Genomic DNA, 27,403 nt, shown 5'->3' with positions numbered 1-27,403 from the left:
ATATATATATATATATATATATATATTTTATTAAATACCTCATAAATTAAAAAAAGTTGAGTTTCTTCCTTTTCCAATCAATCATAAAAACCCAAAATACATGATTGGTAAGTATTGTAAAACTTTATCCTACAATCGAATTTAGATCTTGAGTTTTAAAGTGATTGATTAATATATGATAAATTAAAAATATATATTTTAGTTCGTAACAAATTTAAAGTTTTAACTTTTTAGTGCCTAATGTATTTAATAGATTGGAGATGTGTCAAAATTTAGTTTGTTCAAATATTTTTTTAAATGTATAATAAGGAATTTAAACTGTGATTTTCTTAAGGAAGGAGAGTAAATAATACCATTAAATTTCACAAGACTCTAGAGTTTGACAATGTTATTTTAAAGGGACAAAAAATAGTGACTTTCTTTTGTTGAGACAAAAAGGATGAATTTAACCTCTTCATGAATTACAATAACTCATAAAGTAACTAGAATAAATATTTAATTTATTGAATTTTAAATAGAGTAAATATTAAGGATAACACTCATAATTATAACAATATATTTTAGGTGGCGTTTGGTACGGGATAATATTTTAGAATTTTCAGAAATGTTGAAAGATTCCTTTGTTTTGTTGCAAATCACAAAAGAAAATCAGATGCTAAGGGTATCTAGATTCCCACGTACCCCTTTCTTTTAGGTATGTGGACTCCCTTTGCAATATGTGGATATTCAAACTCCCATGCTTAAAAAAATTACATTTGTTATAGATTGACAATTTTACTATTTTTCACTTATCATTTTACCAATAGAGATAAAACATACTTATAAAAAAATAAAAATAAAACATAAAACAAATTATCAATATCTATTCCTTTATTTTTATCTCTTCCCACCACAACAATATAAATTCTAAAATAAAATAAAATATTTATATCTCTTATTTGGGATTGGTTATTTGCTAAAATAAAATAAAATATTTATTTTTATTAACAAAACATAATGTTGTGATTTTCATAAAGAACAAGAATTAAATAATTATTTTTGTATTATACATGTCATTTTGAAATGTTAAACTATAGTTTTAATGAATTTGTCTTAATTTATATTTTGTTTGTTATTATCTATTTAGAGGAAGATTAAAAAGTTGATATTGGGTTTATAAATCTAAGGATAGTATGAGAAAAATAAATAACCCTTTTAAGATTCTTACGAATAAATCAATAAAAAAATAGTTATATTTTAAGGCATTTAGAGGGTAAGACATCACATTTTAAAAAAGTCTAGATGCAAGTATAATATAAATACTCTGTACCAAACGCGCCAAATAAGTTATGATAAAAAGTGAATAAATAAATAAAAGAAAACAAACACGCCAGGCTGATAGCCGTGGACCATAAATTGGCCCAATCCCAATCTGCGTTCACCATTCACCATTCACCATTCCTAAAAATAGATGACAAAAAGGCTAGAGGGTGAACAGTGAAGCCCCCAAAAGAGTTGGTGTTAACAAAAGTGGCAGAGAAAACAGGATTCATAGTTCATCCCATATCACCAATCTCCATCCATCAGGTTCTCTTCTCTCCCTCCCTCTCTTTAACGTCCTCCCTATACTTCAATATCAATGTGATACGTGCAACTAAGATAGGAGTATATGTACTGTATGTTCTAATTAGACGAATTGAAATTCTATAACTGGTACTTGATTGACGTTGAATCCATGCAAAAATGTGTTTCAGATTAAATTTTAGAACGTTTTTGAGGAATTGGGCTTGTTGGAATTTGGGCTTTTCTATCATTTGGGTTGAAAAAAACGGGAGAGAGAGAGAGAGAGAGAATCTGCTTAGCTTCGGCCATCACAGTTTACAGTAGACCTTTTTATTTGTTATTTGGTACAACATATTCATGGAGCAATTGAGGTTAGCAACTATTCCTAGTGTTTCTATTTTGTATTCAACACAAGTTAGAAAGCCCTTTTATGCTTAGTAGTCACAATATTTCAAATTTGATTTTGTATATTATTATCAAATTGAACTTTTCTTATTGATAAGTTACACAAGCACCTGGTGGGTGTTGAGTCTTACAAGGTTTCATTTGAGCTAGAGCTTATTGGCATTATCATCAAATTAAACTGGAATTTGGTTCCTTGTTTTTTTTCCCTGAGTTGAATTTAGAATGTTTTGGGGATGTGTCAAAATGCATTCTTTGATATTTCATATTATAAAAGAGAATGAAAGGGGTAGAATTTGTATGGCTTCAAAAAGATTATTAAACTGGTCTCCCCAATTACTATCTGTAGCATTCTAATGGCTTCAGAAGATGGGGTGAGCAAAGCAGAAGAGTTTGTGTACAGGATCAGTACCGCTAATGAGTGGGAAGAGTTGCAAAAAAATGGATCCGTCTTTGGTGGAGAACTTGACAAGTCTTCTGGTTTCATTCATCTGAGTAATCTCCATCAGGTTTTCTTACACCATCCACTAATATTCTTTTCCTAGAAAGGGCTTCATTTCGTTTATTGGAGAGAATCAGAGCGGAGTGAAAGAAAGATTCTTTAATCAATCCCCAGTTGGTTCATTTGCAAGAATCCTGGTGGTTAATTTGCTGTTACATTTAACTAATGCTATTTTGCTTTGCGGCTGAAACCGATTCCATGTAGTGATTTATCTGCAGGTTCAGGCAACATTACAGAACTTTTTCCTGAACACTAAGGTGGATTTGTACTTGCTTCAAATCGATGCTAAGAAGGTATGCATATATAACTGAAAATGTGTTGCTTCAGAGAATTTGAGTGATGTATAGATAATGTTATTGGGTGACAAACAATAAGAAGTGTAAAAAGTAAGAGCTATATAATAAATTATCAATTGTCTTAAAGTTTAAACTATTAAGAAATTGTGAATTTAATCACTTAATTGTTATTTTTATACTACCCTTCACACATGGACTCAGACTCCTCATTAATAAGTGTGGCTCAACACGTGAGATTTTTAACTTTTTAAACGGGAAGTAGAGTGGAAACAGGGTATGGATTCAGGACCACTTGCTATGATATCATATTAAATTATCAATTCTCCCAAAAGTTTAACCTGCTAGGAAATGATGAATTTAATTATTTAATCATTATTCTAATACAATGATTAGCCAAGCATGAGATGTAATGTATCAATCGTTTTTCCCACAGGCTTTATATGTATTACATTTAACCTGTTGAATGTTTCTGTTTGTTTCTCATTTATCCTCTGCATTCTCTGTACAAGATCATTTAAACTGGTTAAAGGGATTGGGCTGTGTCTGAAAGGCACCAACTTGAAAGGATTGTGGTTCTAGATAGCTTTCTTAATGAAGTTTTATTGTTTTAGACTTTAGTTAAAAAACTTGAAGTAATCTGAGTTATAATCATGCTTATATGCTTGAAGGAGACATGTATTTAGGCTACTAAAGAACATGTTTATCTATATCCCGGGAACTAAGTATCCTTGTTGTAGATGCACCTTAGAAGCCTATTCATTAGTAAGTTACTGCAACTTGGAGGTTCCAGGTGCCAACTTATAGTGAGGGCCAAATATAGAGTTTATAGAATCAGGGAGAAGTGATCTAAAATCTTAAATTCACTAAATTGAAGGATGGAATATTGAGCAAGAACATGTTCTAGAACTTAACTAATTGATGATGTCCATGTAATGTATATGATAGCTAATGTGATCCATTGTTTGAATTGCTTAATTATCGACGTAATAAAGCTAAAGGGTCCCTTAATTGGTTGGTTTTTTTTTTTCTTTTTTCTTTTTTGGTGTGTGTGTGTTTGTGTGTGTAAAGTCTAATCCCAATGTCTGATTATGTTTGGTGGCCTTTTTGATGTGGATTTTGTTGTAGTTTGATGATGGATTGGTATATGAAGTTGTGGACGGTGCCAATAGCTACCCTCATTTCTATGGTCCATCTCGTAGTTTCAGTCCCCTCCCCTTAAATGCAGTCACAAAAGCAGAGAAGCTGTCTATATTAGATGGCCGTTTCAAATGTAGTTTGCTGGATTAAGCAGTTATAAGTAAGTGGCTTCGATTTCTTTGGTCATTTCACTTTTTTTTTGGGTGTGGTGGGAGGGAGAATAATGTTGCAACTTTAATGTATTACTTGTAATAACCCAACAATATACTCCCCCACTTCCTTTCTAAAAGGTTGATGATTCAAAACTATGTTGTTGTAATTCGTAAATCTAATGACTGCTCCCTCTGTTTTTTAAGATGTTATTGTCTCCCAGCAACCCCATCTATTTCAGTTGCAATTCTGATTTGTTGTCAATAAAGCCTTCACTGTTGATTATCAAAAAAAAAAAAAAAAAAAACTGATAACTGCCATCTTTTAAGCGTAGTATGGAACAGGCGGCAACTAAGGTTGCAACTAAGTTTTTTTAAAAAAAAAAAGTTGCAATCAGTTGATGTACATACTGCTAAGATTTTTGTAATTCAATTTATGGTTCAATTCCCCTTAACCCCATTATACTATCAAATTATCAACAAAAAAATATTTTTTCATATGTATAATCCATGAATGATTTTATTTAAATTGGACCCAAAGTTCCAATATTGTGCGACATGCTTTCATGTTTCTTGACTTTTCATATCATAATCTGAATCTTTGTACCATATTTCCATTACTATTTCTAATAATTTCAAATAATTATATGAATATAAATTTTCATCAAGAACAATAGATCCCTAAATAGGAAAATATTTTCTATTTTTTGGTCAATTTTGGGAGTCTCACTCGGATAAACAAGCCATAAATTCAGAATCCAGGCAAAAAAAAAAAAAAAAAAAAAAAAATGATATATTGGTCAATATTGATCAATGGACAGTTAACAGACAATCAAAAATAGAGGTATGTATGGGTCGAGTTGATGAATTTTTTTCAACTTAACCTACTATGACGGGTTAAAAAAAATCTAACGCAGTCTAACCCACATGGAATGGGTTGGACTTGGGTTTGGACAGTGTTTATTTATTTATTTATTTATAATAATAATAATAATAATAATAATAATAATAATAATAATCTATATCTATATCTATATCTATATCTATATATATATAATAGACGAAGCTGAGAGAAAATTAATTCCTACATTTAAGGGCGTGTTGACAAATAGGATAACTGCCTATTTAAAATTCAGACACGTATACAATTTTTTTTTAAAAGCCGTACGGTATAATGGTTGGATTTTTAACCCTGCCACGTCTACAATTTATTCTTTAAAACAACCGTACGGTACATCGTTTTGGGAGAGTCATATAAAAACACAAACACGCTTATAAAAAACAAACACACACCCAAAAACCCAAACGCCATATTTCCCTATCAAAAGTTCAGACTGACTCTGACCTCCATCTTTTCTCTAAAACTCCATATACAGGCAGATCATAACAGTGTTTTCCAACCAACAAACATAATCTTCCTCTCATCAAACGTTTCTTTTTTTTTGTTTCGTGTCTTATTGCTTGCATGTTCCATTCCAAACCAACAAACGGAGGAAAAAAGAAAATCCAAAAGGAAGCGCAACAGTCGATTCAGACGCTATCCCATTCCTTCTCTGCAACAACAGACATTTTAGAAGGTAGGCATGCTTTTTTTTTTTTTTTTTTTTTTAATTCAATTTCCGTTTTAAATTGTATAAAACTATTCGCAGATCCTTCTTTGACAATTCACACCTGTTTCTCTTCTATTTTCTCCCAATTTGGGTGATTTACCAGAGGATTGCGTGGCTCTGATTTTGGGAATTGAAGTTGCCCTCAAATTATGAAGTTCTTCTTCAGAAAGTGTTCGATGATTCTACTAAGGTATTGCTCTCTCTATCTCTGTGTGTGTGTTTGTTTTCTGTTTGGGTGTTGAGAAAGTGTGTGACAATTAAAAGTTTTGAGTTTTTAGATATGGTTTTTCATTGGTTGTGATGGGGTTTTCGTTTATTAGGAAATAAATATGACCCTGTCATGGGGTTTTCGTATATTGGGTTTTGAGAAAATGAGGGAAAGAAAATAAATTTTAATTTAGAAATCTTAGATTTTATTTTAATTAATTGAGAGGGGAATAAAATTATTTGGTTTTGTTATGATAAAGTTTTGGTTCCTCCCTGATATGGTTCTCTGGCTTATGGTGCTACCTGAGTGGTTATCCCTAAAATCTTCCCAATAGGCTGTTTACCAATATATCTTGCAGTATTCTAGACCAACTATGCTACTTATGACAAATTTTTGTTGCCTGAAGGGATTGATTAATTTCTCAGTAAATCAAAATGATCAACTCAAGCAAGCCCTTTAAAATTTGAGAAAAAGAAAATTCTGATGTTATAGTATATGGTAGTTATTGTAGTGGTTTCCAATGGGTTTACTGTTATTCTCCACTTCTTGGTGAGTCTTATGATTTTGTAATTTTTATAGACTTAAAGTAGGAGGCAGACTGCATTTAAAATTCTTATCCATCTAAACTGAATAAGAATGATTACTGCATAACCATTCATTTTAAATACTCTCATTTTCTGTTTTTGCGGAGGTGATTTTGTAGATTTTCATGCCAATATTTCCCATCTAAGAACAAACAATATACATTGTGGATTAGGTTTGGATTAAATACCCCTTATCCACATGTCTGAACATTGTTTATGTTGTTTTAGAAGATTCTTTTTAATTTTAAAATTTATTTACTTTTAAACTAAGTTTTTTCCGTTATACTGTCCTTGGTTATATTGTAAATAAATAAATAAACGTTGTAGGAATTATTGTTCTTTAGATAGTATAACTATAATTGATATACAAAATATTAGTTATTCTATACCTGCAATTTAGGAGATGCTGCCATGTAGGAAAAAACCATTTAAAAACAATCACAACGCAAAATCTAAAACAATGCAGCCCAAAACCATTAGTGCCCATCTTCTATTTCTTCTATCTGAAACAACGCAGCCCAAAACCCTCCAATCCGTCTTCTATTTCTTCTTCATTGCCCAACTCTTAAATAAACCCTTCAAAACCTCATAAATCTCTCCTTAGACCCTTCCTCTGCATCTCCAACATCCCCAACCACCACCTGTTTTCCATTCCCAAGATTCTGCCTCTTAAATCATTTACAAGGTTTAGGTTGGCATTCACAATGTCTTGAGTATCGGTGGTATACACTATTTTTGGCATGCCAACAAATTGGCGATTGAGATGGATGAAGTTTCAAGGACTAAGTTTCATTAGGGAGACACTATGTTGTATTTGCTAAATGGGTTTTGGCCAGAATTATATCGACGTTGGGTAAACGATATAGTGTGTTGGCTTTTGTTTTCGATTTTGCTATTACTCTTGCTTTGACTCTGTGTGCTGTTCGGTTTCATTGGGGTTGCTCTGCACTGCGTTTCTGTTTAGTTGCATTACTCTGTGTTGCTTTTGCTTTTCTGCCATTTGCTCTCTACAATTCTCATGTTACCCTATGTGGGTTCAATCCCTTTTGTTTTGTATTTAAAGTTTTGTATTTTTTATTTTATTTAAGAAGAGTAAACTAAATGTATTGTTAAGTTATTTTATGTCATCTTATTTGTACATATTGCCATGAATTTTTTTAGAAAATTACATTGTAAATAAAGTTGGATTGTTTCTTCAATTAGAAGTAAAAATAAATTGATTTTCTGGGAAATTCTATTGTAAATATAGCTGGATTGTTTCTTCAAGATTGCTGGCTTTTGTAAGTTGGGTCCATCATATTAACAAATCTGATTTTTTTTTTCATTAATCCTTCTTTTGATGCTATGGATTACCTCCACTTTTGGATGATTCTGAATCACATTATGTGAAAGTTTGGTTTGAAAATGTTGCTGATAAAAGGGGTTGGTATGTTACTAGGGATAAAGTCTAAAATTTTATTGGTAGTATTCCCCCTCCCCCACTGGTATTGAGTCCATTTTTTAAGGCTTTTCTACTGGAATAAGCATTAGTTTTGTTTTTATATTAATGTATATTTTTATACTTTTTGGTATCATTTTGTTATTTAGCATTGGAGTATTTTTTGTTAAGATAAAAGCGGGATTAATTTATGATTGTGTACGAAATTTGTGAGGACTTTCTTAGTGGCATCTCCTCCACTATAGAGTTATGTACATTTTTTTGTATGTACCCTTGGTCTGTTTGATTGGGAGCCTTTTATTCTGGTTTTTCATGGGTTTGAAAGGTGGTCTGGTCTAGTAATAGTCACATTGTTAATTGGCTTATAGTATGCATTTTAGAGTTTGATAGGCTTCATATTTTGGATGATGTATGTCACATTGTTGGGCTCTTCTGCTTTAATGAAAATTTGGAATTTGTTTTGGGGATAATAAAAAAAAAAAAATCATATCTGCAATATTTCATTATGCAGCACTGATGCTTGAGGTGGTAGATAATTTGCAATTGGTTCATTGTGATAACTTTTTATTTCTCCCTCCAATCTTTCTCTTATCATTTGTTTTTTCTTCCTCAGGTCAAAGCTGATTGATTGTGTTATGTGGAATCAGGTTCCATGTGCTTTTCCATCTTGCAAGTTCCTAGATGCAGAATCTCCACATTAGCTACTTTTTGGAGGGAAAGCTTCACAGTTTAAGCAGGACTGACAAAAACAGTTCTGGCTTTAGGCTACTTGGTTGTAATATCTATGGGCTTGAGAGAGGTTACAAAAGGAAATGGACTCGAAGTCCTGTATTTACAAACGCAGAGGAAGGAAATAAAACCACCCAGCAAAGCAAATCGAGCAACATTGAGCATAAAATTTTAGATTGAGTGGTTTCAAAAAGTGATACATTTAATGTAAATAAGACACAGATTAGTCAATTCCACAATACTAAATACTGTGAATCATATGATTCACTTCCTATAGATTATTAAAATAAAACAAAAAAAATATATGATTACACAAGAGAGAAATATAAGAGAAAAATCGATTACCTTCAAAAGAATAAGGTATGATTGTTTTTATTGTGTATCTTAGTGTTTTGGATTTGAGTACTTATAGATGATTTACTTTTATTTATTAATTTTATGAATAGATGATTACATAATAATGGGTTGTTAATAGATTTTCTCTGTATCATTGCAGCTTATTGGGGATTGTGAGCTTTTTTTTTTTTTTTTTTTTTTTTGTGTTTTGCAATTGAAATTTAGGGCCAAGATTAAGATTCGATGTCATTTTTATGGGTAATGACTTATGAATTGGTTTGGTTTTAGAATTTGAGATTCCCATCTACCATTGAGTATGCATTTTATTTGTTGTAGGTGGAATTTTGTTTTGTTTATATGTTGTGGCTTGATTATTCATTATAGCTTTTTCTTTTTTCTTTTGTGATTAAAAGGTTGGATTCAATGTTCCTTTTAAGGGTTATATATTGGTTTGGTTTTGGAATTTGAGATTCTAATGTACTATTAATTATGCATTATTATATGACTAATATTTTCCTGACTTTCTATTTCATAAACCTGTAGCCATTTTTCTCTTTTAAACTTTTTGGTTGTAAAATTTTCTCTAATCTCATGGTTTAATTCATTGCGGTACCTAGGAATGGTGGATTGGTATTTGAAATTGCCTTGCAAGTTTTAGTTCGGTGTGATTCATTGTGGTTCTTAGGAATGGCAGATTTGCTATTTGAAATTGTCATGTAATTTTAAGTTGCATAAAGTCAGATTCTTTTTTTTTTTTTTTTGTAGTTTTTTTTGTAATCTCTCATAGTAGGGAAGTACACACATGAAGTAATTGTTTTGTTTTTGTAGCAGATTGTCCTGTTTTGTTTTAAAGGTTTTGGATGTATTGTTTTATGTTTCTGCAGAAGTTGTTATTTTCTGCATAATTGTTATGCTATTAGGAGTGGATCAGTTTCTCTCTTTGCTGTAAATAGTGTTCAGTTCTTGTCTAGGCAAGAGTTGCTGTTTGATTTAGGTAGTGTTCAGTTTTTTTTGCTAGGCAGAAGTTGTTGTTCTTATGTATAATTGTTGCTATTAGCAGAGGGTCAGAGGTCCGGACCCCCTATTTTGTTTACACATGTAATGTTTTGCATATTCATTAAATAAATTTCTACCCTTTATCTCCAAAAAAAGGACAAATTTTAAGGCTTTTGAAAACAAAATAAAGTCATGCCCGGTCATGATTTGCTTCTGGACTCTAATTTTAGTGTAGGTGTGAGGAAGAATGAAGGGTATTATTCATTTGATGGAGAATTTCTATTTGGTCTCATTCGAGAAATTTGTCATTTGTAAATTTCATAAATTAGTTTAGTTGCTATAATTTTTTTTTTCTATCTCTGCTAATTTCCTCATTTTGTGTTATACATTTTCATTCTTAGGTTTTCTAACTTTGCCTAATAGAACCACAAAATTATAAGATTTGGGGAGAAATAAAAAGAAGCAGCTTCTTCTTCTTTTGGAATTTTTAATTAAGTTTTAGTCTTTGTTGAGTATTATGTAGGTATGAGAGCTGCCTATGGGAATGTGTAGAATATCATTCATTCTTCTTCAACTTATTAATATTGTATGTGATCTTCATTTGAAATCAATTTAACATTAACATTTTGTTTTGAATCTTTTGATATGTCTAGGCATGCAAAAAGATCCTCAATGGCTTGGTTGCTTACAACATTAGACCCATAAAGATTTTTAACAAAGAAAGCATGAAATCCATAAACAAAGGGCTAACCTATTTGACTTTAATTTTATTCCCGTTATTCAAATTATGTTAATATATATTATTATGATGGAGTATTATTTACTTTTGATGATGTTATATAAAAAAAGAAGTGTACTTTTGATGATGCTATAAACAAACAACTAGCACAATTATAAAAATCCCGTGCATTTGCACGGGCTATAAGCTAGTATATATAATAGACAAAGCTGAGAGAAAATTAATTCCTACATTTAAGAGCGCGCTGACAAATAGGATAACTACCTATTTAAAATTCTGACACATATACAGCTTTTAAAAAGTACAACCGCACGTTATAATGGTTGGCTTTTTAGACCCTGCCACGTCTGCAATTAAAAAGCTATACATTGTATTGTTTAGCAAAGCTATAACACCGCTTAAAAACCTTTTGTATAAAAGGAAAACTGATCGGTTAAAATACAATTGAAAGGGCTTACAATACTCCCAAAAAAAATTTGCGATGCTGAGAACGGAGAAGGAGAGAGAGATCGGGAGATCAAAAACTGAAACCCAAATCAGACACCAATCAAGATGAAGAAGATCCGTATAGTCTCTTCCAATATCCCCAAACTCTCTCTCTCTCTTCTCACGAACCCTAATCTTTTTCTTCAAGAATATTCAATCCCTTCAATCCAGGCTACAGGTTTGTTCTTTAATTCAATCTTTTTCCAATTCAAGATTCACGTATTTGTTTCTTGCTCTCTATATTATTGTATTCCTCAAATTTTTTAAAGTTTTTTGAAAAATCAGATTTGAATCGATCTTTGGTTTTTCTTTTCTTTCTTTTTACTTTTTATTCTTGGTCTGCAACCATTCTATGGCAGTTTCTGTTGAAAGGTAGAACCGCAGTTGCTGTTAAAAACTGTTTCAGTATCAAATAGGAAAAATTTGGGGCTTTTAGAATAATGACTTAGAGATTTGAGATTTTAAAGTAGAGAGAAAAATCAGAGTCTTCACACACAGTCAGATTGCCGAAATAGTTACCTGTAAAGTTCTGTTTTTAATTTTTCAAATCTTTGAAATACTTTGGTTTGATAGGAGCACATTGCATTAGAAGAAATTTTTGAAGAACGAAGTGGATTTTTAACAGAAAATGCTAAAGCCCAACTGAAGATTTTTGGCAAAAACAAGTTTGAAGAGAAGCCAGGAAGCACCGTAGTTTTGAAATTTTCTAATTTGCATTTTTTTATAAAATAATTTTCATAAGTTCATGATTTGTTTTTGAAGAAACTTGAAGACTTAATTGCGCTAACTAGCTTGGCTCTTGATTAAAATTTATCTTTATACTATTATAAGCAACAACATGTACTAATTAAATAGCAAGTGTTGGGTGTTTTGTTATTTGATGAATTGCCTTGAATGTGTTTGATTATGGTTGTCAATCGGCCTTAAATGCATTAAAAATTATTTAAAACATTGTCTTATTTTTTTTATAGATTAGAGAAATTACTAAAAAAGATTCACCCTAAAGTGTTCAAAATAGAAAATCTTAAAGATATCTTTTGGATCAAATAAGCTTTCTTTCAAAATTTTATTTTAGTTTTTCTTTTTGGTTATCTTATACATCTTTAATTATTGGTTTTTTTGTTTCTGTAATGGACTGTGTCGAGGTTTTTGTACAAAGTGTTGCATTCTCTTAATTAATTTGGAATGTGTTGTGGTTTTCTTAATTAATTTCGATCGTGTTGGGGTTTTCTTAAAATTGTATATTTCTCACAAAAGCCACTGTTTTCAGTGATATCCAGTTTCCATGAAATTGAAGGAGATAGAAGTGGTGAAAGTAGAATTAGTGTTGCCAACCCACCTTTGTTTCAAGCAAATCCAAAGGCAGGCACTAGAAACATCTAAAGCAAATCTTTCAGGCCGAGAATTAGAAGAATTTCCCTCCTTAAGAACCACCTGTAAGTTCTTGGAATGAAAGAAAATGAGGGGAATCTTTTCTTTCATTGACTTTCCTTCATTTTCGAAAAAGCATATATATATTAATTATTAGAAGGAATGATGAGAATGCACTTTTATTACTCATGGTAGAAAGTGGTACTTGCTAAACGAACTGACTATGGCTTTATATATTATATTAAATAGCTCAGGATTTATATTTAAATTATATTATTTTACTGTGGAAGTTGTCTACTGATTCAAGTACTCAAATTCTCTATTTTACCAATGTCAATTAGAGAAAACAGAATTGATGGAAACAGTCCTCTTCTTTTACTTCAAGTTAGTAGTTAGGACTTCTAACACTACAATGTTGTTTTGATTTTTTTTTAATATGTTTTTAGTATGTAATGAACAATTGAAGTTTTATCATCATGGGTTTTATTTGGATGCCACAGTATTGATTGTAAATTTATGACTATTAAGACTTGATTTTACACAAATCTTTGAGTTTTTCCTGTTGGGTGATTTCATAAATGTTAGAATTGAAAAGAGTTGAAAAATAAGGATATAGAAAATTTGGATTTGGGAGAAACCTGAAACAAGAATGACAGGCCTAAAAGGAAGCAACTGAAGCACATATCGTAACTTCATTAACAATTAATTGATGATGTAAATTATTGCCTTAGAAATTTATCCTTTTCCATATTTACCAATAAAAGTTGTTTTCCTAATTTATCAGTTAAGAGTACTCTTGCAACAGTGGCTGGAATCTACAAACAAACACTTACACTTTTTAAAAATGTAACAACCAAAAGTCTTGATTGATTCTGCAGTTATAAGTGTCAAGAACCTAGATGATAGCAACTGATATGGTCCCATTAAGTACTTGGAAAATTCATTAGTATCACATGTTCCCTCTCTCTTTTTCTCTCTAAAAAAATTGGTTAATTTAGTTTAAATTTATATAATTTCCTACTAATATAGATTGTGCTTTAAAATTGCAGAATCTGTAGCAATGTATAGATCTTCTAAAGTTAGATATGCGACTATTATGTACCTCTTTACAAGGTAATATATTTACTTCATTAAAATTTTACATGATTAATAATGTTTTTTTAATGGATTGTGGCAACATGGTTGAGATATCTATGCGAACTATAGATGAAGTAAATGCTAAAAGAAAGTTAGAGATAATGGATGCAACCAAAGTATTTGGTTTTGTGTTTGTAAAATAGAGAAAAAAGAAAGTTTATTAATGGCATAGTATGTGGAGGTTGCCGAGCATTAGAAACCTCAGTGCAAGTATATATAATTTGTTAGTGTTACTTATTCATTTGTGCATCTAGGTTTGTTTTTATTTCAGTTTCTAGAAATCAGGTTGTTATTTGGTGGATTATTTTTGTGTTTTGGGGGAGTGATGGTGTGAATATGTAGCTGATGATTTTTTTCTGAAATGCATTTGTGGATTTGGTTGTGTGTGAATTTAAGGTAATGGGTTGTTGTTGGTAGTGATGGTGGTTGTGGCTTTACCCTTCATGAATGTGTTTTTCTATTTATTGTGTTTCCGTTATTTTGTGTTTCCATCCACGTTTCACTGTTTTTTTTTTGGGTAGATAAGCTTTGGCTTTGGGAAAATTTTTGTCTATTAATGTAGTTATCCAACTTGGTAAATGCTATGCTTATGTCTTTTGGAGATTAATATATGCTTTTTGGGGATATTAGATTTGCTTAAGAATTCTAAATCATGGGAACTATTTGCCTATGTCATAACATGCATGCCACCAATTAATTAATTCACAAATTTAGAAGAATAATACTTTATTCACAGTGATGTGATCTTTTGCCCTTATTTGTTAAAGAAGTGATTGTGTTCTAATTCTTAACCAAATTATTTGACCCATCAAAATTAAGGCTATTTTAGTTCTGTGTGTTTCAGATCTGCATGAAGCTACAAGAAAGTTGATTTGAAAGGCATTATATGACAAGGCATTGCATCAACTACGTTTATAGATTTGGTCTTTTTCATATTTCAATTTTCTTTGATTGATATGGATTAAAATTCAGATTGAAATTGGTTTAAATTAAACAGAGCCTCAAAGTTGAGTTTTTATTTTATTGTTTCATTGTTTGTTCTGTTTTGAATTGAGTTCATTTTTGTTTCATTTTGGAGAATGCGGAATGGATTGAATAGCCGTAGCTGATAACCAAGATCATTGCTGTGGCAGAGATTATTTGGACGGCAGGATCTGTGCATCCTAAAACCATGCTCAAAAAATTAATCTTGCGTAGTTAGTTTGCTTTGCACTTATGGTAGTGTGTATATATATTGCGTTTTTAGCTTCCTTGGCAGTGCATATATATTGCACATTTTTATACCAAATTGTTGCTTTGTAAAAGGCCCTGAATAAAAAATTGTGTCACTTCCTATTTTGGTGAGCCTCTATTGAAAAAAATAAGAATTTTATTAAATGCAAAAGGTACCTATGAGCGTATCTTTAAGTACTTCAACGCTAATGGCAATGAAAAAAGTCTCATTAGCATCATTATCTAAACAACTAACCATCCACCCCCTTCCATATTTTACCATCACATTAAGTATAATATATTAAGTTGATTGTTTTCTAATTCATAAAATGATCCCGCGCATTGTGCGGGTTAAACGCTAGTAATAATAATAATTATGGGGGGTATGATTTATAAAGTAAATAAATGGGTCGTGAGCTTGGTCAATTGGTACTAGTTTGTTTTTGTCATTGGGCCCCTAAACTCATGAGTCAGCTTACACTACAGACATCCGAGGAACCGTCTGAGGATGAATGTCTCCTCGGATGGGCCTGGTCAACACCTAGGGATTTGCCAAGAAGACTAAAGGCTGAGTTTTGGAAAAACTATTGGGTAAGAGGGGGATCCAAGTACCTTCTAGAGGGAATGACGTGATATAAATATCTGAGAAAAAGGCTGCTACCTCCACATTAAAGACCCTGAACCTACCTCTCTGGCCGCATTAATGGGGAAATGACCCCTGAACAGTGGAATTGAACTTTCCTGCTACTAGTCAAAGACTTTTAAGAAGGTGGTGGAAGGGGGAGGCAGAGAAGGATAAGATTTGTGAGACACGTGGATGTAAGTGGGAAGAAAAAGAATATTTAAGGAGGGAAGGAAAAAAGGAAAAGGGAGATCCATCAGTGAGCAAGAAAAAAGAACTAAGAACTGTAATTTTTGGCATATAGGAGAAGCAATATATAAATTGTTCTCGGCTTACGTCCGAGGAGGGTCTCTTGTCATATTTGTTTATCATTTGCAAAGATTGTGGCATTCTAGCTTGCTTATCAAGTTTCCAATACCCTTAAACTAGATTTCAAATTCACACTCTACAAATTTTATTATTTAAGGCTCATTGGGCCTGAGCCCACGTCTATCTTTGGGTCCAGGTGCAATTATGCGCTTACAATTGGCGCCGTCTGTGGGAATCTAGTGTTGAAGGAATTGGAACACCATGGCAGGCTTAAACTCACACCATGCAGAATCTCAGGGATCGCAACCTGAGGATCTTTTCGAACGTCTTGAATGCCGGATGGATCGAGAGGGAAGCGTTCACATTGTATATCTTGGCGCGAGTCATACCCGCGGCGGAGGCAGTGCCACCCATGCAGAGGGAGATAAACCACCTCAAGAAGAAGCTACGCTGCGTTAGACAAAGGCGTGCTTCACCCCCATCTAATCCTTCCTTTGGGGAATCCCAGGAAGTAGTTATAGTTCAAGGTCGTGGTCGCCCCCCAGCAAAACTTCCTCTTGCGAAGAGGGTGACCTACTGGGTCGTAAGTATAGGAAGCTCCCCTTTAGGGGCTTGGAGAACGACGCTATGAGCCGAGCGCTACACCAACTCTCCAAATCGCCATTCTCGCGTAGGATTGAGAATGGGAGGCTCCCCAGGCGGTTCACTCAGCCCACTTTCACCATTTATAACGGCCGGACAGACCCGGTGGAGCATGTGAGCCACTTTAATTAGAGAATGGCAGTGCATTCTCACAATGAGACCTTGATGTGCAAAGTCTTCTCTTCTAGCTTGGGACCTGTTGCTATGAGATGGTTCAATGGCCTAAAATCGGGGTCTGTCGGGTCGTTTGGGGAACTTACTAGAGCATTCGCGTCACGGTTTATTTCATGTAGCAGAGTTCCTCGGCCGTTGGATTCACTTTTATCTATGGCCATAAGGGAGGGTGAAACGTTGAAAGCATACTCTGACAGGTATTGGGAGATGTTCAATGAGATAGACGGAGATTTTGACAAGGTGGTGATTAATACTTTTAAAGTGGGCCTTCCCACTGATCATGATTTGAGGAAATCCTTGACTAAAAAACCCGTACGGAGTGTACGTCGCCTTATGGACCGCATTGATGAGTACAAGAGGGTAGAAGAGGACCAACAACAGGGTAAGGGTAAGGCGAAGGTTATCCCGCAAGAGAAAAGGGATTTCAGGTCGGACAGATATCACAACAATAAGCCGAGAAGAGATTACTCTGGGTAGCATGGTTCGGCAATTCCTCAGGCTGTTAATACTGTATTCCGAGAGCCAGTGCACCAGCTGCTGGAGAAAGTTCGTAAGGAGCTCTACTTCGGATGGCCTAGTAAGATGGCGGGGGACCCTGCGGGGTGGAATCAGAATCTCTTTTGCCAGTACCACCAGGACGTGGGTCATACCACCAAGAATTGTCGGACCTTCTGGAACCATTTGGAGCAGCTCGTTAGCGAGGGGAAGTTGAAGCAGCATCTATACCAACCTAATGGGCAAGGCAGTCAGTCTGGCTCGAATAATCAGAAGAATAATCCATCTCAGTCGTCCTTGGGAATGATAAACGTTATCTTCGCTGCACCTGGCAAGACCGGTTCATGTCCCACCAGGGTGATGGCAATTTCACACTCCTAGGCCGAGGAGTCAGGCGCGAAACCGAAGAGGCTGAGAGTGAATCTGCCTGTTTTGGGGTTTTCAGAGGAGGACAAGGCTAGGACCATCCAACCCCATGATGACGCCTTGGTAGTCACTTTAAGGATTGGGAATTATGACGTCAGGAGGGTGATGATTGACCAGGGTAGCGAGGCATGTATTATGTACCTTGACTTATTTAAGGGGCTGAAGTTGAAATTGGAGGATCTCACTTCTTACGACTCGCCGTTAATAAGTTTTGAAGGGAAGGCCGTTATACCAAAGGGATAGATTCGGTTGCACGTGCAATCTGGCTCGGAAACGGTTGAGGTGAATTTTATCGTGGTCGATGTATATTTCCCATACACTGCTATCCTTGCCAGGCCTTAGCTGCATGCTTTGGGTGCTGTCTCCTCCACCTTGCATGTTAAGGTAAAATTACCTTCGGGGGAATACATTGAAGAAATTTTGGGCAGCCAATCGGTGGCCAGGCAATGCATATCGGCTGCAGTACTACATCAGGTCGAAGCGGAGTCCTCGGCCCCGGTTGTGGACTTATAGCAATTAACGACTTTGGATGCGCCCGATGCGATGAAAAAAGAGGAAGCCACATGTGAAGACTTGGAGAAGTTTCTGATAGCCGATGATCCTGAAAGGTTTTTTCAAGTTGGTGAATGTTTACCATACCCAGAGAAGATGGAGTTGTTGGAGTTTTTAAAGGACAACATTGATGTCTTTGCCTGGGATCTCTGTGAGGCTTCGGGGGTAGACCCGACCTTCATTTGTCACCATTTGAATGTCAACCCTGCTACTGTTCCTAGAAGGCAGCCACCTCGGCGTTCCTCCAAAGAGCACTCCGAGGCTGTTAAAGAGGAAGTGCTCAAGCTCAAAAGGGCCGGGGCTATAAAGGAAGTTTTCTATCCAGAGTGGTTGGTGCATACGGTCGTGGTGAAAAAGAAGAACGGAAAGTGGAGAGTATATGTGGACTTTACAGATTTAAACAAAGCCTGCCCAAAAGACTCATTCCCTATGCCACGCATTGATCAGCTGGTGGATGCCACAGTTGGGCATCCTCGGATGAGCTTCTTGGATGCCTTCTAGGGTTATCATCAAATTCCATTGGCGGCGGAGGATCAGGAGAAGACTGCTTTTATTACTCTAACAGGGAACTATCACTACAAGGTTATGTCGTTTGGGTTGAAGAATGCTGGGGCTACATACCAAAGGATGATGACTAGAATGTTTGAGTTGCAACTTGAAAAAACCATTGAGGTATACGTGGATGATATGGTAGTAAAGAGTAGAACAATACCTTCGCATGTGAAAGATTTGGACGACACCTTTCAAGTACTTAGAAAGTACAGGCTGCGCCTTAACGCCTCAAAATGTTCTTTTGGCGTGGGTTACGAAAAGTTCCTAGGTTATATGGTTACTCATAGAGGGATAGAATTGAACCCGGCACAGGTCAGAGCCATTCAAGGCTTACAGCCAGCTTGGAATCCAAAGGAAGTTCAGAAGTTGACCGGAATGATCGCTGCTTTCAGCAGATTTATCTCTCAGTCAGCTGACAGGTGCAGACCTTTCTTCCAACTGTTGAATAAATGGAAAGGGTTCTAATGGTCCGAGGACTACGTTGTAGCCTTCCAACAACTCAAGGAGTATCTTTCCCAGCCACCCATCATGTCTCGGCTTGAGGTAGATGAGATCTTGTTTGCGTATCTGGCAATGGCCATCCATGTAGTCAGCCTGGTCCTCATAAGGGACGACGGTGGGGTGCAAAGACCGGTCTACTACGTTAGTAAATCCTTGAATGAAGCCGATGTGCATTACCTACTTTTGGAGAAAGCACTTCTGGTCGTAGTTCATGCCACGCGGAAGCTTCCTCATTATTTTCAGTCCCACACCGTTGTAGTTTTGACCCAACTGCCTCTCAAGTCAGTGTTAGGCAGTGCTGACTACTTTGGAAGGGTGGCCAAATGGGGAACTATTTTGGGAGCATTTGATATCAAATACATGCCACGCACCTTGGTGAAGGGCCAGGTTCTTGCAGACTTGGTGGCGGAGTTTACTGAACCATTGTTGGAAGAAACTGTGAAGAAATCACACATGGATGAAAAATCAGTTGGCATGATTACGAACAAAGGACCTCCGATATGGAAAGTGTCCATTGATGGCGCAGTTAACTAGAGAGGGTCTGGTGTCAGACTTGTGTTGATATCCCCTAAGGGAATTGTCTTTGAAAAATCTTTGAGGTTAGCGTTCTCAGCGACTAATAACGAAGCCAAGTACGAAGCAGTCTTGGTCGACATGAACATGGTGCGTATCATGGGCGGAAAGGAAGTTCATATGTTCTCAGATTCTCAATTAGTGGTCGGCCAAGTGACAAGGACCATGGAGGCTAAGGATCCAAGAATGCAAGAATACTTGACCCAGGTTAAACGCTTATAATCTGGGTTTGATTCCTTTATCCTTTCCCACGTTTCTAGAAGTGGGAATACACATGCAGACTCATTGGCTACCTTGGCGACATTCTCGGCTCTGTGTTTACCTACGATTATCCTAGTCGAGGATTTGCTAGAGCCGACTCTCACCACTGTTATTGCAGCCCGTGTCCATCTGATAAGGCCTGGACCTAGTTGGATTGACCTTGTAGTATCTTTTCTGAAAAACGACATTCTTCCAGAGGACAAGTCTGAAGCAGATAAGATCCGTCAAAAGGCCCCTCGTTTTTGGCTATCCGAGGATCAGAAATTGTATAAATACTCATTCTTCGGACCATACTTATTGTGTGTACACCCCGAGTCAACGGAGGCACTTTTGGAAGAACTGCATGAGGGAATTTGCGGTAGCCATACTGGGAGAAGGTCATTAGCCCATAGGGCCCTGACTCAGGGATATTGGTGGCCCAATATGCAGAGGGAAGCTCAAGACTATGCAAGAAAGTGTGACCAGTGCCAAAGGTTCGCTTCTAACATTCATCAGCCTGGGGGAGTCCTTAATCCCTTGTCTAGTCCTTGGCCTTTCGCTCAATGGGGATTGGACATAGTAGGGCCTTTTCCGAGAGTTGTAAGAAACAAAAGGTGGCTACTCGTGGGAACCGACTACTTCACCAAATGGGTCGAGGCTGAGCCCTTAGCAAATATTAGGGACATCGACTCCAAGAAGTTTCTTTGGAAGAGTATCATCACTAGGTTTGGAGGACCACACACACTCATTTCGGACAATGGCGTTCAATTTGATAGTAAAGCTTTTAGGAAGTATTCTAGTGACATGGGCATCATAAACAGGTACTCTACCCCAGCTTATCCTCAGGGAAATGGGCAGGCCGAGGCCGTTAACAAGGTTATAGTCAGTGGACTCAAGAAGAGGCTGGACAACGCGAAGGGCAGATGGGTAGAAGAGCTACCACATGTTTTGTGGACGTATCGAACTACGCCGCGCAAATCCACTGGAGAGACACCGTTCTTTATGACCTACGGGGCCGAGGCAGTAATACCTTTGGAATCTGGTTTCCCAACGCTAAGGACGAGTTCTTTTAGTCCAGAAGATAATGACGGCCTCCTAGAGAAAAGCCTTGATTTGATTGAGGAACGGCGAGAGGCCGCTATGGTCCAAATGGCTTATTATCAGCAGAAGCTTAAACGAGGGTATGACACCCACGTAAAGCTAAGGCCACTAGCGCCCGGGGATCTGGTGTTGAGAAAAGTTGTGGGTACTGCTAAAAACCCAGCTTGGGGAAAGCTAGGACCGAATTGGGAAGGACCATATCGGATCATTTCTGTAGCAGGCATAGGGTCATATCGACTAGCTGATCTAGATGAAAAAGTTGTACAACGCCCGTGGAATGTAAACAACCTTCGAAAGTATTATTATTAATAAAAGGCACTTTTGTCGTTTGTGGTTTAAATTATGAATGTATTTGGGCTTATAAGTCACAACTTTTAAAATATCAAATAGAAACTTGGTAATGCATGGGCCTCAGACCACATACCTTGTGGAAATTGATATGTTCTGAAATATCAAACAGAAACTTGGTGATGCATGGTCCTCGGACCATATACCTTGTGGAAATTGATATGTTCTGAAATATCAAACAGAAACTTGGTAATGCATGGTCCTCGGACCACATACCTTGTGGAAATTAATATGTTCTGAAATATCAAACAGAAACTTGGTAATGCATGGTCCTCGGACCACATACCTTGTGGAAATTAATATGTTCTAAAATATCAAACAGAAACTTGGTAATGCATGGTCCTCGGACCACATACCTTGTGAAAATTGATATGTTCTGAAATATCAAACAGAAACTTAGTAATGCATGGTCCTTTGCTCTAAAATATCAAACAGAAACTTGGTAATGCATGGTCCTCGAACCACATACCTTGTGAAAATTGATATGCTCTAAAATATCAAACAGAAACTTGGTAATGCATGGTCCTCGAACCACATACCTTGTGAAAATTGATATCTCATCATTCGTTAAACAGAACCTTAGTTATGCTGGGTCCACAGACCTTCTACTTTGGGGAAATTAACATCTTAAGTTATTATTATTAGGTATCGAACAGAAACTTGGTCACGGATGTTCCTCGGGCCATATACCTTGTGGAAATTGATATCTCATCATTTGTTAAACGGAACCTCAGTTATGCCGGGTCCACAGACCTTCTACTTTGGAGAAATTAACATCTTAAGTTACTATTATTAAGTATCGAACATAAATTTGGTTAGGGATGGTCCTCGGACCACATACCCTGTATAAATTGATGTCTTATCATTTGTTACAAATTCTTAAGTATCAAGCAGAAAGTTGGTAATGTTCTAAGTTACAAATTCTAAGTATCACATTGATATGCGCGGTTCTTGGCCTATATGCCTTGTGCAAATTGAACACTTTACTTCAGAAATGTTAGCAAAAGTCCATGTCGTGTGAATGTTGAGCTTTTGATGAAGTATTCTTGATCACTTCATGCCTCGAATTGAATTCTAAGTTAGCTTCTTAAACGTTATTATTGTGTCGCACATGTTGTACTCTTAAGTTGTAATTTGTAAAGCACGAGTTAAGCATGTGTATTAGTGTTTAAAGTTATGATAATTCAACTATTGGAAGTGGAGTTAGCTATTCCATTCGTTCTTTCTTTATGTGCTAATGAGAGCTCTTATGGTAAAAACAAAAATAAAATAAGTACAGTTCAAATAAAGGTCAAACAAAGATAGATTTTCATTAATTGTTTTTGATATACATTGCAAAGAAAATCTTAATTACAAAAGAAGAGGAAGTCCTAGGTTCGGCCCTAAGCTTTTGGAGGGGGGTCTTGCTGGGAAGTATTGGTGGCCTCAGTGCTTTTTAGTTCCATTTTAAAGGAAGACAGGACTTGTTTTCCTTTGTTTGCTGCAGTTGATGGAGGGACGATGGGCTCAGCACTTTGATTTGGGGCCTTCTCAGCACCTTCACCCTGTTCCTTCTCTTTATTGGAACCTGTAGGTTCAGTAGGAGCTGGAATAGGCTCTGGGATCACTGCAAGGGGCATGGAAGAACTGTCTTAGGGGCAGGGGCGACATGAGGAAGCTCTTCTATCTCCTATATGTCTAGGAAAAGCCAAACGGTTTCGGGCTTCCTCAGCTCGGAAGCTAGAGGAACCCCTACTACGTTTAGGGCCTCACCCTAAACTTGCTGGCAGTATTCCCAGCACAGCGTGGCGAATTCTTCTGTCAGCTGATCCTCTGTCGTAGTTGCCCCTTCCTTGTAAGCAGCCTTCTTCGCTGCCTCTAGCGAGTCCTCGAAGGCATAGGCCTCGTCCTTCATCTTTGCAAGCTCCTTCCTCAAGTCGGAGTTCTCCTGATAAGCCTTGGACAACTTTTCATCCTTCTGACGAAGAAGCTAGCGTTGCCCCTCCATCTGGGTCTTTGTCGTCTTCAAGCTAGCCTCGGCACCATCCCTTTCCCTTTTTAGCTCTGTCAGTTGTGTGGTGAGCTTCTCATTTGTTACAAGGGCCTGGCCTAGGGACTTCTCGGTCTCCAACCGAATCTCCAGTTCTAGTCCTGCCTTCTTCCGAGAATCCTCCACGAACTTCTCGGTGGTAAAGACTTCCTGGATGGCTTGTGACAGAACATCAAAAGGTCAAACACATAAAAATGTCTCCTAACAGTCAGATACGGCGAAAACTTAAAGTGAAGATAAGATTGAAAACTTACCAGGGCCAAGTCCCTTTTCAAAGAAAGGAACAAATGGAGCTGGCTCATCTTCTCCAAGGCCTCTATGTCCTTGGGTAGAAGAAATGGACGTTCTAATGCATCGGTCAGGTGGAGGGCATGGCCTTGTTGGAACGCCCTAATATTGGACTGGCAAGAGATTGATGCCCCGTCCAGCTTCAGCTCGGGAGACCAAGTAGCCGGTGCTCGGCGCACTTTGGCAAGATCCCTTATCTCCCCGCTTTCTACTGAAGCAGCACGTCCCTTGCCTTTGTCCAGTTTCTGTTGCTGGGGTTGCTGTTGCTGCTGTTTCAATTTCTTCTGCCTTTCCACACCAGCCTCCTCGGCCTCTCCCTTCCTCTTCTTCGTGGGCTCTTCCACCGGAGGCTTAGGATCGGATAGAGGAGGGGGTGGTGGCAAGGACGGAGGGACTTGAGATCCCCCGGCTCCTTTTTTGGCGACTCCCTCGCCCCTTTTCTGCATAATTCCTTTAAGCACGTCCATCTCTTCCTCTTCGGAGCTGGAGTCGGGGCGGGCGACTATCAGGCCTGCTATCCCGGAGGTCTCGGCGGGCTCGTCCTCCTCGTCTGAGAGTACGACAAACTGTTTTCCTTGGGGTCTTTCGATGTCCTCGAGTTGAAACTGGTCTATCTCCTCGTCCAATGAGTGTGACGAGGACGCTTACTCTTCCGGGGCAGCGGTCATCTGAGAGTGCACAGAGAGTGGAACTGTCGCAATAGGCCGCGTATACAGGATGGTATTGGGTTCGTCGGGAATGTCGTGGTCGGAGAGAAAATGCTGCCTTGCTACGTTTATCCTCCTGCGTCGCCTGTCCCCCGCGATAATCACGTTTTCTATCTCTTGGAAGTCCGTTGATATAGGATTGTATCCTAATATCAAATGAGCTGCTCTTACTTGTAAGTCTTCACTCACAAAGACTTCTGAGCGGAGAACGCGGTTTAGGTCGACGACGTTGTAAAAGCTTAGGCGTGGGCATACGTGCTGTTTATCTGTGAGAAAGACATCCGAGAAGGACATGGTCAGACTGGTGATAAACATCAAAGCAAAGGGAAACAATGCGCAATAAAAGTTGAAAAATGGTAAAGGTAGTGGGATTGAATTAGGGGTTAGTAAATCTAATTCCTAAGAAGTCACACTTGGATCTCCCCATTCGGCTGGGCAGTGGGGACCGTCATACCAGTTCCCTGAGGCGATGAGGTAGTCGTCCTTCATGCCTTTGTTGGATTTGGGCAGACACGAGATCAACCTAACTACACTGGACCGTGACCTAATGTAATAACCTACGTTTTTAAGTTTGTGGCATTCGTACATAAAAACAACGTCGTGCCATGTGAGGTTCAAGCCCATCTGCTCATTTAGAGCGTCGACACTTCCTAAGACCCTAAACACATTTGGTGCACACTGGTCTGGGCATAACCTATGGTTGCAGAGATACTCCCTAGTCACACTTCTCATTGGGAGAGTCATTCCACCTTTTATGAAGGCGATCATGGGAATGATGACTTCTCCCATTTTTCTAGACCCTTCTACGGCTTCTACCGGGCAGTATTTTAGACCTATGTCATTAGGAATTTGATATTTGGCCCTAAACCCTTCCATACCAGCGTCGGTATCTACTAGGCACTTGAACCTACCCATCTAGAAGGGGTGGAAATACAAGTTTTAAGGAGAAAGAAAGTTAAGAATGGAGCCGAGGACAAAATCCGAGAAGAGAGGAGCAAAGAAAGCAAGAACTTACAGGGTTTGGTTATGCAAGTCTTCACGAGTTTCTGGAGAGAAAAGGTTATGACTGATGCTTTGATATGATTGACTTCTGAAGAAATGAATGAGGCGCGGGTTTCCAAGCGTTTTGACGTGCGGGAGGCGGCCTCGAAATTAGATTTGTCTTGCTTAAATTTTCAGGGGGCGACCTGGACCGTTAGATGTTCATCTCACCATTGAACGTGGGGAAAATGGTGTAACTTGCGGCCATAAATGCTCGCATTCCAAGATTCAAAGTGCCAGACGGCATTTTCTAGGTAACAAAAGGGCCCCTACATGCGTGGCGATGTACGAAACGTGTGCGAGGTGTTCTGGTCAGATCAAAACTCTATTTCTCTCATCGGATGGAGGGAAAAATAAAGTTTTGAGGGGCTATTGTGGGAGGTATGATTTATAAAGTAAATAAATGGGTTGTGAGCTTGGTCAATTGGTACTAGTTTGTTTTTGTCATTGGGCCCCTAAGCCCATGAGTCAGCTTACACTACAGATATCCGAGGAACCGTCCGAGGATGAATGTCTCCTTGGATGGGCCTGGTCAACACCCAGGGATTTGCCAAGAAGACTAAAGGCTGAGTTCTGGAAAAACTATTGGATAAGAGGGGGATCCAAGTACCCTCTAGAGGGAATGGCATGATATAAATATCTGAGAAAAAAGCTGCTACCTCCACATTAAAGACCCTGCACCTACCTCCCTGGCCGCATTAATGGGGAAATGACTTCTGAACAGTGGAATTGAACTTTCCTGCTACTATTCAAAGACTTTTAAGAAGGTAGTGGAAGGGGGAGGCAGAGAAGGATAAGATTTGTGAGACACGTGGATGTAAGTGGGAAGAAGAAGAATATTTAAGGAGGGAAGGAAAAAAGGAAAAGGGAGATCCATCAGTGAGCAAGAAAAAAGAACCAAGAACTGTAATTTTTGGCATAAAGGAGAAGCAATATATAAATTATTCTCGGTTTACGTTCGAGGAGGGTCCCTTGTCATATTTGTTTATCATTTACAAAGATTGTGGCATTCTAGCTTGCTTGCCAAGTTTGCAATACCCTTAAGCTAGATTTCAAATCCACACTCTACAAATTTTATTGTTTAAGGCTCATTGGGCCTGAGTCCACGTCTATCTTTGGGTCCAGGTGCAATTGTGCGCTTATAATAATAATAATAATAATAATAACAATAATAATAATAATAATAATAATAATAATAATAATAATAATAATAATAATAATATTATTATTATTATTATTATTATTATTACTACATTGAGCACTAAAACAACACCACCACAAAATATTTTAAATTTTAACAACGCTTCAAAGTTCAAGCCAATATGTGAGATAAGAAGGAGATTGAAATAAGGAGAACTTAGGATTTGGGTTCTATTTAGGAAGAGGGTAAAAAAAAAGTAAATAACAAAATTGTATAATATATTTTAAAATAAATATTAAATATATATTTTAAAATTTAAATATATATTAAATATAGGTGGATTGAGACGGGTTAACGGATTTGTGAATTTTATAACCTAAACCCAACCTGACCTAAAAAAAAAATTTCACAACCCATAAACTTCTAAAAGCTAACCCAATCCAACAGGTTGAGTTAGATCGAGTCAGTTTTGGCTGCACACCCCTAATTAACGGTCAGTCTATGGAGAAAGAGGGGTGAAGAGAGAGAAGTTACTCTTATAAGAGACTTTTCATGGTGCATAGTTTATTTGTGGTGATATGTTGAGTACGTAACATTTCAGAATATTTTTTTTATTAGGCTTTTTTTTATATGACTAACGCATTTTCTGTTTTATTAGGCTTGTTTAATTTACGTGACTTAACCTTTTTAACCGTATTAAATGTTAGAAAATATGCAAAACATTTCTAGAAAATCATTTTCAACCAAAACAAACTGACCATATGCACCCATAGATAATAACACTAGGG

At 37.0% G+C, this 27,403-nt stretch overlaps 1 protein-coding gene and 2 long non-coding RNA genes across 5 annotated transcripts; all 3 read left to right on the top strand.

The window, feature by feature from the left end:
* Positions 1-1,409: 1,409 nt before the first annotated feature.
* Positions 1,410-4,297, top strand: LOC142612682 (uncharacterized). The gene is made up of 4 exons (XM_075784814.1): positions 1,410-1,566; positions 2,294-2,453; positions 2,665-2,739; positions 3,868-4,297. Exons 2-4 carry the CDS (start codon positions 2,301-2,303, stop codon positions 4,027-4,029), a joined length of 390 nt encoding a protein of 129 aa, XP_075640929.1. The 5' UTR covers positions 1,410-1,566; positions 2,294-2,300; the 3' UTR covers positions 4,030-4,297.
* A 530-nt stretch (positions 4,298-4,827) lies between these two features.
* Positions 4,828-9,068, top strand: LOC142612681 (uncharacterized). Its single transcript, XR_012840170.1, has 3 exons — positions 4,828-5,605; positions 5,678-5,828; positions 8,482-9,068. It is a non-coding gene; the product is annotated as an uncharacterized LOC142612681 (long non-coding RNA).
* A 2,024-nt stretch (positions 9,069-11,092) lies between these two features.
* On the top strand, positions 11,093-15,046 carry LOC142611711 (uncharacterized). Of its 3 annotated transcripts, none has more exons than XR_012840092.1 (4): positions 11,093-11,332; positions 12,425-12,590; positions 13,575-13,638; positions 14,741-15,046. It is a non-coding gene; the product is annotated as an uncharacterized LOC142611711 (long non-coding RNA). The 3 variants fall into 3 exon arrangements; XR_012840091.1 differs by lacking the exon at positions 14,741-15,046 and adding an exon at positions 14,507-14,693; XR_012840093.1 differs by lacking the exon at positions 14,741-15,046 and adding an exon at positions 14,492-14,693.
* Positions 15,047-27,403: the final 12,357 nt, after the last annotated feature.

Source organism: Castanea sativa, chromosome 10 (genome assembly GCF_040712315.1).
Source record: "Castanea sativa cultivar Marrone di Chiusa Pesio chromosome 10, ASM4071231v1".
Classification (NCBI taxonomy): domain Eukaryota; kingdom Viridiplantae; phylum Streptophyta; class Magnoliopsida; order Fagales; family Fagaceae; genus Castanea; species Castanea sativa.
This window is presented reverse-complemented; position numbering and strand designations above follow the sequence as displayed.